General features: G+C 39.3%; 3 protein-coding genes across 3 annotated transcripts; 1 reads left to right on the top strand and 2 right to left on the bottom strand.

Moving 5' to 3' along the window:
- Nucleotides 1-253: 253 nt before the first annotated feature.
- On the bottom strand, nucleotides 254-4,126 carry LOC113173944 (stress response protein NST1). Its single transcript, XM_026377543.1, has 5 exons — nucleotides 4,064-4,126; nucleotides 3,666-3,988; nucleotides 2,305-2,730; nucleotides 1,465-1,899; nucleotides 254-1,003 (listed from the first exon to the last, which is right to left on the bottom strand). The coding sequence occupies exons 1-5, from the start codon at nucleotides 4,078-4,080 to the stop codon at nucleotides 699-701; spliced, it is 1,506 nt and encodes a 501-aa protein (XP_026233328.1). The 5' UTR covers nucleotides 4,081-4,126; the 3' UTR covers nucleotides 254-698.
- Nucleotides 4,127-4,792: 666 nt separating this feature from the next.
- Nucleotides 4,793-12,538, bottom strand: gfod2 (glucose-fructose oxidoreductase domain containing 2). The gene is made up of 3 exons (XM_026378068.1): nucleotides 10,688-12,538; nucleotides 8,884-9,225; nucleotides 4,793-8,011 (listed from the first exon to the last, which is right to left on the bottom strand). The coding sequence occupies exons 2-3, from the start codon at nucleotides 9,134-9,136 to the stop codon at nucleotides 7,110-7,112; spliced, it is 1,155 nt and encodes a 384-aa protein (XP_026233853.1). The 5' UTR covers nucleotides 9,137-9,225; nucleotides 10,688-12,538; the 3' UTR covers nucleotides 4,793-7,109.
- Nucleotides 12,539-12,618: 80 nt separating this feature from the next.
- thap11 (THAP domain containing 11) lies at nucleotides 12,619-15,021 on the top strand. The gene has a single exon (XM_026378069.1). The coding sequence runs from the start codon at nucleotides 13,596-13,598 to the stop codon at nucleotides 14,427-14,429; it is 834 nt and encodes a 277-aa protein (XP_026233854.1). The 5' UTR covers nucleotides 12,619-13,595; the 3' UTR covers nucleotides 14,430-15,021.
- The last annotated feature ends 1,671 nt before the right edge of the window (nucleotides 15,022-16,692 follow it).

Raw genomic sequence — 16,692 nt, 5'->3', positions numbered from 1 at the left:
CGCGCATGCGTTGTGCGCTTTGTACGGCTCTGAACAGCCCGTGTATAAACAAATGTTTCTTTATGCTAAATGCTAAATATTGTAGATATCATCTGTTTTAAGCTTCAATTTTTATTTATGTTTTTTATTTCCTATATAGTTTTGCAGCTCTAGCTATAGAATAAATGAATAGGCCCAAACAAAAATGTGTTAGAAATAACTACCCGTCATTGGACCAGAAGGACTGAGAAGTTGTTATGTATTGATTTAATTAAAAACTGTATGAAAATATTTTTTACATTACATTACAATTAAATGATCTTCTTTTCCAAGCAGGTTTCAACAAAAAGAGCAAATAATGTAAATATAGTCCTCTGAAAAAGGGCAAAACAGAGGCCTACTGTGTATAAAGTATGATGTCTTTTAGTACATTTTCAATTCATTTCCTTATGAGTATAACATCACTTGTCAACATGTAGTGCTGATAACAATAAACAATCAATTGCTTATTTAAATTATACTGTGTGGCAGACAGGTGAGGTTTGTCCTGGATCAACCAGAGAAATGTCAGGAGATCAGTATCTATCAGCTCCAAAAGAAACCAAATCAACTGTCTGCCGAATGCAAAATATATTAAAATAAGAGGAATTTACATTAATATATCTATGTATGTTTGAATTACTGTAGTACTAAATTATAGTGAAACTGTATCAGTAGTATTATTGTGAGAGAAGTCCATCTCTTTCTTGTTGAAGCTCTTCCCATTTCTTCTGTAGCTCTGCTTTTTCTTTCTGCAGTTCTTCTCTCTGTCTACTTAAGTCTTTGGCTTCCTCCTGTTGTGCTTTCCTCAATGATTCAAGTTTCTCCCTCTCTGCAGCTGCCTCTCTGGCATCTGCTGCACGCAGCTTCTCAAGCAGTTCCCTCTGATGCTCCAGAGCTTGAGCCTCCTCCTTCTGCGCTCTCCTCAGAGCTTCTATCAGCTCCCGCTCTCTCCTCAATGCACGCTTCTCTCTATCAGACGCTTCTGAAAGTTTTACCACATTTCGAAAAGAGAAGACTACATTTATACTCATTACAACCTTGAATGTAGTACAAGTACAAAATTAATGGAGATGGTCTGAAATGTTACATGTCCAATTTGGAAATTTGGTTCAATCTTAACAGACCTTTAAGTTAATTAAAATATACAACACATTAGAGGACAAGAAGAGACTGGTTCTCAATACTTTCTGAAGTCACATAATTCCCACTCCCACTCTATAATCACTTTTTCACTTATTTGTTAATCGTATAATTCCTGATTTAAAGACCATCTGCTGCATACTTACTTATAAGTTATTATAAGTATTCATGTCTTTATCAGTGATGGGAATGAGTGAACTGTAAAATAAAGATCTATACATCACACTTAATATATGTATTTTTATTTATGTAGTCTACAGATGAAATACATTTTTAAATAATAAATTATAACTACTGTCTTACCTGAAAGCTTTATCTGCTCTCTTCCATGGACCCGTGATGTGCATGTGTCACCGTTAGTATTTGAGCTCAGTGCTGACTTGGATAGTTGATGTTTGCGTCCTTCAGCCAGTAGTCTTGAAAACACCTCTGGATGTCTGCTGGACATGTGCCGACGCAGGTTGCTGGTGCTCCCACCTTCAAAGCACTGTAACTTCTTTTTGCAAATACGGCAACGAGCAGCCTCCAAACTCTCCAAATGCTCAAAATGCCTCCAAATCAAGCTCCATTTCTTTCCTGTATGTGACACATCGCTGTCATTGTTTGTCTCTTTGTTTGTCATCTGTTCTGCTGAAACTTCCTGTGCAGCTTCCAAGGTGCCATTAATGGCAGAAATAATATGAGATTCATCAACAGTGGTAGCGCTGTCTGAGACTCCATCCTCTAGTTCCACTTCAACTAAAGGAAGAAAATGTTAGAGTTATTTATTAATATGTACTTTTCAACGTTGTCATGACACTACTAGTGTTCAATGTTCTGAAGAGGGTGGACTCAAACATTTACAGTGCTCTCGGAAAGTATTGGCACAGCTGAACACTCAGTGGGTTGGTAACAATGGTGTTGAATAAGGGATGTATGATATATCGATATCAATTTATTGCACACCCCTATGTTGTACACAAACTGCCTTTGGTGAGTACAAACTTTTATAACCGTTTCCCGCCTCTGCTCCAATTCTGTCAATATAGAATTGGAGGAGTGGTGTGACTTGAACTGTGAAATTGGTTCAAGATTTCTAAATGTAAGAAGACATTAAGAAAGTTAAGAATTTAAGCATCAGTGAGCTGTTGTTCATCATCTTACCTGAAAACACTCTCTCCTCCGTTCCCCCAACAGTCTCTGATAATGTTGACGTGTCACCGTTAGCATTTGAGCTCATTGCTGAGTTGGATGGCTGTCGGCTGCGTCCTTCACCCACTAGTCCAGAAAACGCCTCTGGATGTCTGTTTGACAAATGCCGCCGCAGGTTGCTGGTGCCACCACTTTCACAGCACTGTAACTTTTTCATACATATGTGGCAGCGAGCAGCATCCAAACCGTCCAAACAATCGAAATACCTCCAAATCAAGCTCCGTTTGTTTCTTCTATGTGACACAAGGCTGTCATCGTTCGTCTCTTTGTTTGTCATCCGTTTGTGTGCAGCTTCCAAGGTGGCATTAATGGCAGAATTAATATTAGATTCGTTGACAGGCGTAGCGTTGTCTGAGACATCCTCTAGTGTAACTTCAACTAAATGAGGAAAATGTTAAGAGTAATTTATTAATATGTACTTTTTTATAATGGATGAATCTTGTAATATACAGAATGTCAGTAATAAAAATACCCATTAAAAGTGGTTAGACCCCAATATGACACCATCAAATTTACTGTTTTGTCTGACCAGTCTAAAACCAAAATTATAACGATGTTAAAACAGAATAAAGCAATAAAGCATCACGTGAGATGGAAATACTTTGATGATGCTAAAGCATCATACATACAGCCTCCACTGTAACGAGTGGAGAGGACTTCAAGAGGATTTTTCACCAAGGTAGGGGAAGTTTTAAAAAGCTTAAACAAACAGACTTCTTACTCCTAATTGTGTCAGATTATGTGCAAGGTCTTGTCCAAACAAACCCTTCTTTATTTCAGTCTATTCACTGTAGTTAAGCAGTTAACCAAGCACTCAAATAATATCTACAGTGGCAAGAAATAGTAAAAAAAGTAGAACCTCATTTCACAGCAAACTGCAGGTTGCTACAAGGACTACAACCAGATAATAAATTCAAAGGTTTGTATACATTTACTTAACACAGTACAGTGTTTTAACTAGTTTTATAAAGTATTAGGATTGTAATTTATATCTGGCTTGATTGTTTGACTATTAAACTAATTCCAGATTATTTGTTACTGATCTAAATGAAAAACTATTAAACTTTAAACAATAGCAGAAATATATGAGTAAGTTTAAACTCACCAACCAGAATTTCTAGCTTAATATTTGACGGGCTGACTTTTCTAAATCATATTTGATGACAAATGGCAAAAGTCATTTTAAATCAGTAAAAATGAAAAATTCAAGGAACAAGCATTTTAAGCAACATTATAATCTTAGTTTAAAGCTGTTGTTATAGGATTATTTTGAATGTCTCACGACTGTTTACTTAGTTAAAGTGAAATCATACCGGAGCAGATCGGTTCACCGTCCGTTTCTGAGCCTGGATGAGCCATGGTGGTTTCAGGTATCAGCCCTTTACATTTCTTGCCAACCTCTTTGGGATGTTTGACTCGCAAGTGTCTGAGCATGGCCGTGGTGCTGCCCTGACACTGTTTGGACTGATATTCACTGCAGAGCAGACACCGGACCGAACCCGAGCCTATGGGGCTAAAGAAGCGCCAGACCACGCTCCTTTTACGGACATCTCTCCTGACTTTCGGCTTATCAACACGCAACATTCCCGAGCCGCTGTGGGTCAAAATCACGTCCAGTCTATACCCAGAGCTATAGCTGTAAAAAAACAAATAGTCCGCGTTATTCTGACTGTTCGGTATTATCGAAATAATGAGTTTTAACCTTACTTACCTGGTAAAAAGTAGCATTAGCCACCGTACTAGTGTTTGTTTTTTCCTGGCCCATAATGCACTGCTGCCGTATGACTTCTTCTTCGTTTGAAATATTCACTGGTGGCTACAAAACATCGTGAAAAGCGTCACACCGCCACCTACTGTAAAGATGTGTAACATGTACACGTACCGCAATTTGGCTCTAATCCTCAACACATATAAATGTTTATATTCTGGATAATAGACCCATTTTCTTTAATAGGTATATATATCACACTTTGTAGCTACCTGTGGCTGATTTAAAAATATATTTTTTCTTATCCCATAACGCTCTGTATTATCTCCACCTGTTGTTGTAGGTGAACCTTTGGGTAAACCAAAGGGTAAACACACAACTGTTAATAAAGATACTGTAACTGTAGAACAAAGTAAGAAACACACATCATTAAACTTTTTTTTTTAAATTTAGTGCCAATATCTTCTGTTTAATTTTCCCATTTATATTGTTCATCTGGACATGAATCAGGATATTTAAATATTCAAAATCCTTACATTTAGTCATTTGGCAGACGCTTTTATCCAAAGCGACCTGTGAGGAAAAAAATCCTTCCATTTGATTGCTATACTGTCAACCCCTTTATACTGACTTTTCATTTAGATTTTTCATCAGCATTAACCAAAACTAATGCTTTAATCACATCAGACATTTTTCCCTTTTATAAACTGCCCTAAGAGCTGTACACAATGGTGACTATGCATTTTCCTTTATTTTCAAAGACATTGTTAATATCAAAATTCAAAACACAACAAAAAAACACTAAACTGAGGTCTAACCACAGACACTACATGGATGCAGCTGTATTTATTAAACAAAATCTCTGTGACACAGATGCACGGTACAGTTTTCCCAACTTAAATGCAACACCTTCTGCTCAGGAAGCCACATTGTCAATTAAAACAACAGAACAGAAATTCACAGACTGAAGACAAACGCTGACACGAATAAACAATAGGAAACTTCTCCACACCAAGACAACAAATAAATACAAAAACTCTTTTCATACAGACAAATGTTAATTTAACTTTTGCAGTGAGCTGACAAGTATGAACCTTACACTGCACATTAAACATGTGGCATTTTATCAGTGCAAAAACGAAAACTGTTAACAGAGAGTGAAATCTCAGGTGGAATGTAGTTTAATAAGTGGTGAGTTAAGTAGCATCCTGCAAGCAAATAATGTTGTATTTTATCAAGACACTTTGTGTAAACTTGATTTTAACTTGTTTTTATAAAGCACTGTTGGGTTAGCGTGAGGTAAGCATGTAATATGTATGTTCGCAGATTCTACATGTGACAAAGAAAGGGGGCAGACCAATCAAATCAGGCCACTGCTCCAGTCTTCAATATCATTAAGGATTTTCAACAAAACTGAACACAGCAACTGAAAACCTTTAACACTTTCCGTTTCTATTAGTCTGAGCATGTTCGAGTGACCTCACTGAAACTCTCACGCACGTCAAATCCAGTGGTTCTACTTAATATAAAGATCTTAAGGTTTCAAGATGACTGCTGAAAGAGGGGTGGGGATGATAACATACTCATGACACAAAGTCATGTAAAAACATAAAATTAATCAGATAATTAACACATGTAAACATTTTTCTTTACACACATTTAAACTCAGGCATTTTATCTAATAGCTTTTTTGCAAATATCAGATTTACCTCCCTGCTCCACCTAATATGTGACGAGGGGATGATGAAGGCTTTTCCCCCCACTATGAAAACGTGTCACTACTGAAATCCAGTGTAACATTACTTCAGCTCACTATAGTTGCTTCATTCAGGAAGCAGGAGCCTTGTCTAACTTACAGGCAATAAATCTATCTGAACTATCGCTTTAAAAATTGGCATTTTGAGGGGCAGTGCTACAAATTCTGGTATCAACATAGCTTATTTCACTCAATCCCTGGTATCTTATGTATGCAATCTTTCTACTATCTAAATGTATGCTTATTATACATTGCAAAAGTAAAATAAAAAAGTAAACTCTACACAGCTCCATTATACTTAGCCTGAAATTTACAGAGATCCAGTGGAAAATAATTTGACTTCTGCCAGAGTCAAACAATGAACGTATTTTCTTAGTCAAATCATTCTCATGCTTTCATATTCACATTCATGTCTGAGGTAACCATTTCCTTTCAAAATAAAAGGTGCTGGGAATTCACCTACACCAAAATATTTTTTAACATCTAAATGTTATGCACAACAGTGATTCAAATGTTGTAATGTTAAACTTACAGCAAGTTTTTACCCTTGCAGTGTCTGAATCATCAGCTTGCTCAGTTAGTGACACATGACTTTTAACATGCCTATGATTCTCAAAAATTAATCATGTGTACCTGATTGTACGCTAACATTTGGATTAACAATGCTGATACTGAACTAAATATGTTGTGGAGGATCATAACTACTGTATGTCTTACTTATGTCGCTGCTCTAACAGCTTTAAGCAAAACCTTTACGAAGCAAAAGTAAAGCAAACCCAGTTATCAAGAAGTTCTCATATTTGAGAGCTGTGCTTTTGCCCAACTGTAAGTACTTATTTAAATGTTGCATGTTTACGTGAATGTATTGAGACAAACTTCAAACTGGGCTAGTATTTCACAAATGTGTAGTGCCTTCCTTATTCAGCAGAAAAAGTAAAGTCATGACACCATGACTTCAAGCTTCACTCTGTCTAACTTATGCCATGTGCCGAAGAGCACAGGTAGATTTTAAAACAAACCAGATCTATTATAACATTATTAGAATTATATTTAGCCAGATGACAACAGGCAGAATAATGGAGCTGTGACAATTTAGTGTATAAACAAATCAAAACTAAACTGGTACAAACATCTATAACACAGTATGTTCTCAACCCAAAATATTCTGTTCAAAATGTGACACATTGTGAAAAAGCAGAGTAGTCATGTGTTATGTAAACTGCTGAATTAAAGGAAAAACATTCAGAGCCCAGTTTTGTCAGACGTAGTTGTTGCACTGGGTGTTCCATACATTTAGTTCTTATTTCTCTGCAGAGCTTCACACAGGTTGTGGTTTGGATCTGGCTCCTGACTCATGATCTCAACACACTCCCATTCTCCACTGCAGCTCGACCGTTTCACTGCCTCAACCACCGTCTGCACATATAGACCATCCTCGAACGTTGGTGCCATTGCAACCGGTCCTCGCGCCCATGACCTGCGCTCCTCATGAGCCTGGAAAGACTGTCTCAGTGCCTTTACCATGGAGCTCAGCCCTCGCAGCTGGGGCAGAGGCATGTCCTTTACTTCTGGGCCTACCCATCCACTGTCATCTAGCAGCAGCTCCTCACCTTTACTCCCGTTGCGCTGACCGTACAGTTCTGTCCCCCTGGCGACCAATCTACCAGTGGATCCAACTACCATAACCTCTTGCACAAACGACCCAGGCATGTTGAAGTTCAGGGTCACAGTGCAACACACACCACCAGAGCTGGACCCAGTTCCACCCATCAGCATTTGGAAAAAACAAAAATCGTCACTAGTGACGCGGCGGATGCCTCGGATCAAATTGTTTTGTTGAACAAAGGTTCGCAGCAACCCGTGGACACGATGGGCACGAGCACCAGTCAGGTAACTTAGAAGGTCAATGATGGCAGAGCCGACAGTGTGCAGGCCGCCTCCTCCCATCAGCTCCTCACACGTCCAGCCGTACGACTCGTCCAGAAGACTCGGGCCGTAGACTCGGACATCACACACCTGCAATTCACCAACATATCCCTCCAACAGCAGCTGGCGCATTGCAACGAAGGCTGGCAGGAAGCGCAAGGTATTCCCCATAATGCTGAGCAGCTGGGGATAGTATCTGGCTGCTGTCACCATCTTGAATAAGTCCACAGCTGTTGCAGCTTTCTCACACACAACATTCTTTCCTATACCTGCAAACAGGTAGAGGAAAGGGTAGAGGTTATTACTCATTCAGGTTAGACTGAATTCAATGATCTTTGAGGTAATAATAATGATAATACTAGAATTTCAACTGTTATAGGAGCTCTTCAGTTCCATTAGCCATATAATTTAAAAAGCAGCAGTCAAACGCTGTAATGGTAGAATACTACATGGAAACAGAGCATGCTGTCCTGCAATCACAAGTGATAGGAGAGGTGGAGTGCAGTTTTTAAGTCTCCATCGGAATTAGTGCTGTGGACAAATCCTTTGGTGTGGTCACGCTCAGGAAGTTACAACTAAAACAGGAAGCTGAGGTCAACGCTCAGGAATTTCATCAGATACAGTGAGTTAACATTATAGATCACCTCTCCTGTGATATGATGTTGGTCATGTTTGATATTGGCAAATGCAGCAATTTTTAGCATACACATCTTTTGGTGAGACAAAATCTGTTTTAGGGGGGACTGACCACACCCGGCTAGGTCAGGTCACAGTTTGTGTAAAATAAATGTCATTACCAGTAGATCCCAACTGGAATGTCAATTTTGAATCTGGTGTTTAAGGGAAAAAAAAAAAAACTGTTTTCTATTGACCATTATATTCTTTTTATTTTAATGTATGTTTCATTGCTTCTGATCAAATAATTTCATGTATGTATGTATGCATGTGTATATATATATATATTACACCAATGTTAAGTGTAGTTAAGTTATACACTTTAAATAGAGCTAGGTGTTTGGACAGAGCAGCATGACAAAAATAAAAAAGGAATCGAGTACATTAGTAAAAGTCAAATGCTGTAATGCTAGAATACTACATGGAAACAGATTTGGAAACAGTTTCTCTGTTTATGACCTCTTACCAAGTGCTTTGACAGCAATCTGCCTCGTCATTGAGGGTGGAATATAGATGCAAACAAGGTCGACATCTTGGTGCAGCAGGACGTCATCAGAACGGCTGGTGTGAAATGGGATGCCGAGCTCCTTTGCCAAGCAGCAGGCTTCCTCTTCGCTTTGCCCCCAGAGGGCATGAACCTCAAAGCCTTCAGCTTTCAGCAAAGGGACCAGCACTCGAGCTGTGCTCCCCATGCCAAACACCCCGACTCCTGGCAACATGGCAGTGCCACACACTTTGACGTTACGTGTGACACATAGACATCCCAAGAGCCTACGTCAACTTGTTTGTTAAACTAGAGAGAGGTTACCTACAAAACAAATAAATAAAAAGAATATTAAAGCTGTGTTACACTGACGGCAACATTCTAGGTTGAAATTCCTGCTGCTTTCATGAAATACTTTAATGGCATTACTTCAGAAAATCACTTGACACAGATTTAAGAGCGGGGAAAAGAAGATTAAATCACAATGTTACAATGCCGTCCTCATAGCACAATGTAGAATATAACTCAAATGACTCCACAAACAAACGGAACAAACATGTCGGATGGATGTTTAGACAAGTTTCTCTTATCAGCGGTTTCTGACAGGCACTTACATTGTGTCCTGCTCCATACTTAACATACCATTCCTCAGATGTTCCACACCCACCAAAAGTCAACATCATCTCCACCGCTGTAACATGTGCAATTAATGTATGTTTATGAGCTTATCCAAGTTAATTTTGGGGCACTTTTGTACAAAACATTTTAGTATATTAAATAACATCCAACATTCACCAAGTGCCACTTGTTCAGTACGTTAAATAGGAAACATAATGTTGCTTGGCTCACCTGAGGCCATCTGAGCTTTTTGTTTACATGTGGTTATTTCCTAATCCTAAACTGTCATGTCATGCTGATGTCTGGATTTCAGTAATCAGTGTAACTGTTATTAACCCACCAGGCTTAGGCAATGGGAACAGTGTTGCAAAAATGACTACTAAACTAATGATTAACTGTTTAACAAACATGTTAAGTCTATATTTTATAGATTCTCAAACGTGTGACTTAGGTGCTCATCTTCTTTAACATTTTTTAACAATAATTACGTTTGTATTTTGGGCTATTGACACAATGACAGAAAACAGCTAGTTTAGTTTAAGCATTTCTAGAGTTATTATTTTAGCAGCCTTCATGATCACGTATTTACGACAGACGACGTGATGTTAATGTTCGAGTAGTGTCTCACCTGTCTCCCTGCAGCCATGTCTGACTGATTCAGGTTTGTGCACCTGCATTACCTGTGTAGCCTATGGAGAAATAAGCCTTCTCTCTCAGGGCTCAAACAAACACCGTGGACAAACATGTTCACCAGCCTGACAGCACTTCACTCTCATAGTGAAACCACCTTAAACTAACCTATCCGGGCTGTGTTGCAGTTTTTTGGTAAAATAACAAAACCCATGTTACAATAAAACGCCACTATCTACATCAGTAGTAGTTTGTCATCATGTTTGTGATGCCACAAACCTGCAGAAAACGTCTACGACTTTAACCACTGCGGGATATTTGATCGGGATAGCTCGGTTCGCTCTCACTAAGCTAGCTACACTCAGGTGCACGGTTATGCTAGCTAATAGCATATCCAGCTAGCCGGCCAGACAGCCGCAAAAAATGTCCAAAACTCACGTTAAAAGGTAGGAACTAGTAAACATACACATTGAGTTTACTAAAAGATATTTAAACGTGTTATAAACAACAATCCATAGCGAAATGTAAGGTTATCTACCTGTCGTATTTAGGAGGACATCAGCAGCGAGCGTTGAGCCGGGCGCTGCCCAGTTGCTAATGGTAACTTCAGCAACAACGGAAGGACTGTGGGAGAATCAGAGACGCTACACGGGCCGGAGATGGGTCACCGGCAGTGGATAACGGCAGAGACACACACGGAGGTCTGGCTCCAGTTCAACACACCAAACGTTGTTATGCGATTTTTCAGGTAAATAACTAAAAACGTAATTGGACAGCTGGATCAGAGCCTTGGTATGACTGACTGTTTGTCATTTGTTTGACATTTGTTAAAATGTGACTATAAATTGATGCAAAACAACTACGAAGGTATGCAAAGTTTACACACAGACTCTAAATTTTGTTAGACAAACTCTTACAAATAGATGCAAATTTACTACAAAACGACTTAAACAACCACAAATGGCAACAGAACAGGCACAAGTGCTGTGAAACATCCAGAAAACAATCACATAAAGTTGCAAAATGGCTAAAAACAGAATGATTACAAGGGGATGCAAAAACACTACCAAGAGATGTAAAACCTTTAAAAACAGTTTGAAAACTAAATGGTGCAAAATGACATGAAATATCTGCAAATCTCTGAAAAACAAGTTTGAAACATCTTCCTCCTGACACAATATGTTTACATGAAGTCATTTAACCTACAAACTTAAATCAGTTTTCAAGTAGGCAAGCTGGAGGATTTGCAGTGGCTTACAGCCATACGGCCAAACTGCAACCTCTGTTTTGACAACTGAATACAATTAGTTCCAAATCCAGTGTAGAGGATTTAAAACTGTTGCAAAGGAGATTGCATCAAGCAGATTGCATCAAAAAAGACACAGTTTCCTTCCACAAACACAGTTAATTTTTAGTATAGCAATAGCTAAAGTTGCTCAAAGAATTACAAAGTGCTACAATAGTTTCTGTAACATGAAAAAATAACTTTTTTTGTTAACAGTCCTCTGTATATTTACTCACTGTATAATTAAATACACAAATGCAGACCCTGGCACATGTAGTTCAATCTAAATACATATTATGTTTGTTTAACTAAAACATTTGTGGCTGTATATGTGTCACCATTAAAAACTGTGTCTGTGGATTTTATCACATCTGGAGTAGAGCAGCAAAAATTACCAGTATGACCAGGAGGAATGATTAAAATGATTACGTCCATTATTGTGTGTGGAGCTGTTTATACTGTAGGTAAACTACGATGCCCATATTTTTTATTATGTAGATATATGTCACTTACTGAAACAGTAGGACTGTTTTAAATAGTTTTTAGTCAACAACAGTGCCCTGTGGCACAGATTTATAGACTTTATCAGGTCCTGGATTCACAGAGGGTGATTAGATGGGATTCATTTTTGTGTCTTGATAGAATTTTTTAATGACAACTACAGGGAAAATAACCGCTGTTGTGTTTTCTAGTTTATTTTCTGTATTACAGTTTTCCAGTGTAGCTATATCCTGCACTTCAGGCTACAGATGTGTCTGCTATTGTATAGAGTTGTGTTTTTAGGTGTGGATAAATAGAGGACTGAGTCTCAAGAACCAGAATTCAGATTTCAAAAATTATTGTTTGCTTTTGAACCTACTCACATTTGGGGTTTACAGCTGATGTAAGCGTTCTGTATGAGGATACACTCATTTAAACCTAATGAGGTTCACCCATGATTCAGTCAAGTGTTTATCATGTTGCCTAATTAGAGCTCTGCCCAGGGCTTTTTGTTTTATAGAGGTTGATTACATCAGGTAATTCCCAGGACAGCTCTACCTAATCTCAGTCTGTCTGGAGCTTTAATAAGTCAGTGAAATTGAAAACACCTGTGGATGTGTATGACCTTAAATAAAGCAGTTTTATTATTGTTTATAATTACTTTTATATAAATTAGATTTTAAGTTTTGTATTTCCATGACACTTCATGTTTCTATTCCACTACAGAATACTGTAGACTGTAGGTTTTCTTCAATTACATTTATCTCATTTTTAGTTGTTTAGATATTTTATAAATAAGATGAAATGTTTTTCTATTGATCTACTATTAGTGTGTATTTTTCCTAACTGGGGCCACTTTGGTCTTCATCTTCCTGATCCTTTTCAATTCAGTTTGAATTTCAATTTCAGTCTCTTGGTACTTCTCCGTATACTACCATGATGAAAGTGGCCAACCAATCAGACATTGTGGTAGAAGGCACAGAACATTGCAGCAGTGAAAAATATAGCAGTTCCCATTAAGAGCAACATCAAGAAAGAGCAGTGAATAACGATACCAATTATAATAAGAATAATAGGCAAGGGAAACGTATATATACATACAAACATAGTGTGAAAGTATCTTATGTAGTAGTTTGAGTAAATGTGTGCATTCACATATGTACACATTTCTATTAGTACCCATACACACACTTATGAATGTATAGGCTACGCACATTTGTTTGTAAATGCATGATAATGTAACTATAAGTAATTATTGAAATACTTAAATACAGTACGGTGTTGGTGTGTGTTATCCTGATCTGACCACCAGGGGCGGTAGAGCACCGACTGACTGGGACCGGAAGTGCAGGGAATTCTGGGACTTTTAGTTCTCAGTGGAGGACCGTTGGCTTGAAAACACCGCGAAGAACAAAACAAGATTAAAAAAAAACACCGAAAATAAAACATTAATGTCGGTTTCAGAATAACTACAAGTTCTGCGCTGGGATTCGGTCGTCGTAGGGAGAAGAAGGACTCACTTTGGGTAAAAAACAAACAGGAAGTTGTTAGCGTTGTGGGACGTGTAGTTCCGCTTGCAGGCCGCTGAGCTTGATAACAACGCATAGAATAAAGAAACAACAATAAAATAACGCGAACTTAATCCAAACACCGAGTTTTAACCCTCGGCGCTGACGCAAACATGCCCGGGTTCACCTGCTGTGTCCCTGGCTGCTACAACAACTCGCACCGGGACCGGGACCTGCGCTTCTACACCTTTCCTAAGGACGCCACGCTGAGGGAGCTGTGGCTCAGGAACATCTCCCGAGCCGGGGTCAGCGGCTGCTTCAGCACCTTCCAGCCCACCACGGGACACCGAGTCTGCAGCGTCCATTTCGCCGGAGGGAGGAAGACGTACAGCATCAGAGTACCGTCCCTGTTCCCCCTGCGAGGGGTCAACGAGCGCAAGAGTCGGCGCGGCAGAGGCAGGAAAGTGTCCGCGGCGGTTCCTGCCCCCGCCGCTGCAGCGACCTCCGGGGTTGTCATCACCAGCGTCCTGGGCAGCACGGCGGAGGGAGCCGAGGGCAATGCTGGCGGCGAAGCGAGCGACGACAGCATCACCGTGGTTCAGATAGGCCAGAACGGGGAGTACTTGGGCACGGCGCGGCTGCCCGCCCAGTCAGAGGGGACTTGTTACACGGCGCCGATCGGCAGCGCAGACGAGCTGACTGCCGAGGACTCATCAGTCGAAACCGCGTCCACCGTGCACCAGCCGTCCGTGCAGTACGTCAGTGTGACCAGCAGCCCGCTGGACCACTCGTACTCTCTGACCACCGGCACCACGTCTGCCGAGCTGCTGCGAAAACTGAACGAGCAGCGGGACATCATCGCACTGATGGAGGTGAAGATGACGGAGATGAAGTCGACCATCCGCCAGCTGCGGGTGGCCGAGGCCAAGCTGCAGGAGGAGGTGCGGGAGCGGGACCGGCTGCTGTGCGGCAACTCGGTGCCTTTTAGCGTCCGGAAGAAAGTCTGATGGGTGAACATCACTGGAGACGACCCGTTACAGAGACTCAGACTACCGGAGATGGCACCGGAGGGGTTGAAACAGCTGATCCAGCCCTATTTTGTAAAAAAAACTATGAGCGATGACAATTTATTTTCGACAAGTAGAGCTGATCTTTCGTAGGCCTGGTAACAAAAAAGTCGGCTGGCTAGTTTATGTAGCTGATAGTAATAATATCATTGCTAATCACATAGAAACATACACAGTCCACTGTCCTGCAGCCCAGTCGAGGTCAATAGCACATTTTACTCATTTAACAAAGGCTCGTAGCAGACTTCCAAGTCTCACAAAGCGGGCTTACATATTTATAAACGGACTGACGGGGAGACACATGATGCTAAAAACTGCCTAGTTGCATATGAAGTTTTTCTCCTTAGGATTCTCCTGACAGTTTATATGTCCTTACTTTTGAATTGAATTTAGGAGGTTGTTGCAGGATACCTCTCACAGTAGGTTGCAGAGGTAAAGTATGCCAAGATGAAGCATCCATGTAGTTTTTTGTAACCAGAACACTATTCTTGGCACACAGTCAGTGAAATAAAACTACAATGACTTTGTCTGAGCTGCCTTCAAATGTCCCTCAAGTTGTTTTGCTTTAATTTTTGTTGACAAAGATATTTGTGCAACAGAAAAGGACTTTGAGGAATTCCTTAAAACTTCACTCCGGTGCCTCCAGGGAGCTCTGTTGTCAAATATTGATTGCAGCAGTACAAGAGGCAGGAGCACATTACTGCTTTCTGCACAGACATTATTGCATAAACTGATGGCACTAGTGCGTCTTCTTCTGAGCTTAAAGAACAAAACAAACATACACATGTATACATTTTGGCGGGCACACATAGAGGAGAGTCACAACACAGCTCACGCAGTGGTGTCCGTAATGTTTTTCAATTGGCCTCTGTGATTTGTAACTAAACAAATCACATGTAGTTGAAGTACACATTCTCAGAGATTATTAAGTTATTTTTTATACGTTTTGGTAAAAATTACAGCAGTGTTTATATGTAGTTCTCCCATTTCAGGGCTCCATAATGTTTAACAGTACATGAAGGTAGTCATGTTTAGGACTTGTTGCACATTTTTAAAATACAATATCTGCTTAAAGTCTGTGTTAGATGTCACCATTTGTTGGGTATACTGCAACCTGTTTAACCAAATGTACAGTGTCACAGTATTGTTTAAGAAATGTGATCTGATCTTCACCAAAGTCACAAATAATTTTATATTTCATGACCAATTTATGCAGAAAATGAAGAAACTGCAAATAGTTTACTCACTTAGGTAGATACATATGTAAATACTATATTGTAGTTTGATAGTAGAAAATCTGAATACTTGACAAAGAGACAAGAATAATTAGCAAAGATGGTTTCTAGCCATGATTTTAATGAAGGGTGAATAGGTGAGTTACACCCCAACAACACTAAAAACACAACATTACAAAATCATCAGGAAAATGAATAATAACATAACATACTACTGATCATACTACAATAACAACATAGACACATCTATAAATATAGAACCAGCAGTACAAAGAAGAAACAAGGAGAGGTCTGTTAAAGGTGGTTGTTTCTTTAAATGTTTTGTTTTTGTTTAAACAATTAACTAAACTAATGACGATTCCTGTAGAAGTTTTAGAGAGGAGCTGTTTTATGTTTGCTCACAGAGTAATTAATTAATTATGTAGGCTATATAACATCATATAATATCACATCATATATCGTAACAAGTAAAAAAAAACATTACAAGATCTGAGAGGCTTTTTATTCAGGCTGTGCTGTATTCAGATTTAAAGTTATGACAATAGATCAACCGGATTCTTGTCGCAATTGAGAAACTGACACAAAGATGCTCCTCAGAAACCAAGAAGGTAGATATTTAATTTATTTTATAAGAATAAACGGAAAAATAATTTTTATTTTATCCTTTTAATTCTTAAAAAACTTGTCCATTTGTTTCCATTAGTAGATCCAACTCACAGTAGAGACAAATAGTTAAATGTGTGTGTGTGTGTGTGTGTGTGTGTGTGTGTGTGTGTGTGTGTGTGTGTGTGTGTGTGTGTGTGTGTTTTGTTTTTTTAAACAGGCCTCTAGAAGGCGATGGGATAAAAGCATGAAAAGGTTTAGCTCTTTTCTATATGGCTTATTCACGTTTGTCATCTGTCGTGATGGTCATTTTCTTCTTTACGTTTAGAATCTAAACGTGGAGTTCCTCTGATCAAACTTAAGAT

Source organism: Anabas testudineus, chromosome 3, assembly GCF_900324465.2.
Source record: "Anabas testudineus chromosome 3, fAnaTes1.2, whole genome shotgun sequence".
Classification (NCBI taxonomy): domain Eukaryota; kingdom Metazoa; phylum Chordata; class Actinopteri; order Anabantiformes; family Anabantidae; genus Anabas; species Anabas testudineus.
Note: the sequence above shows the minus strand (reverse complement) of the source record. Positions and strands in the feature narration are given on the sequence as shown.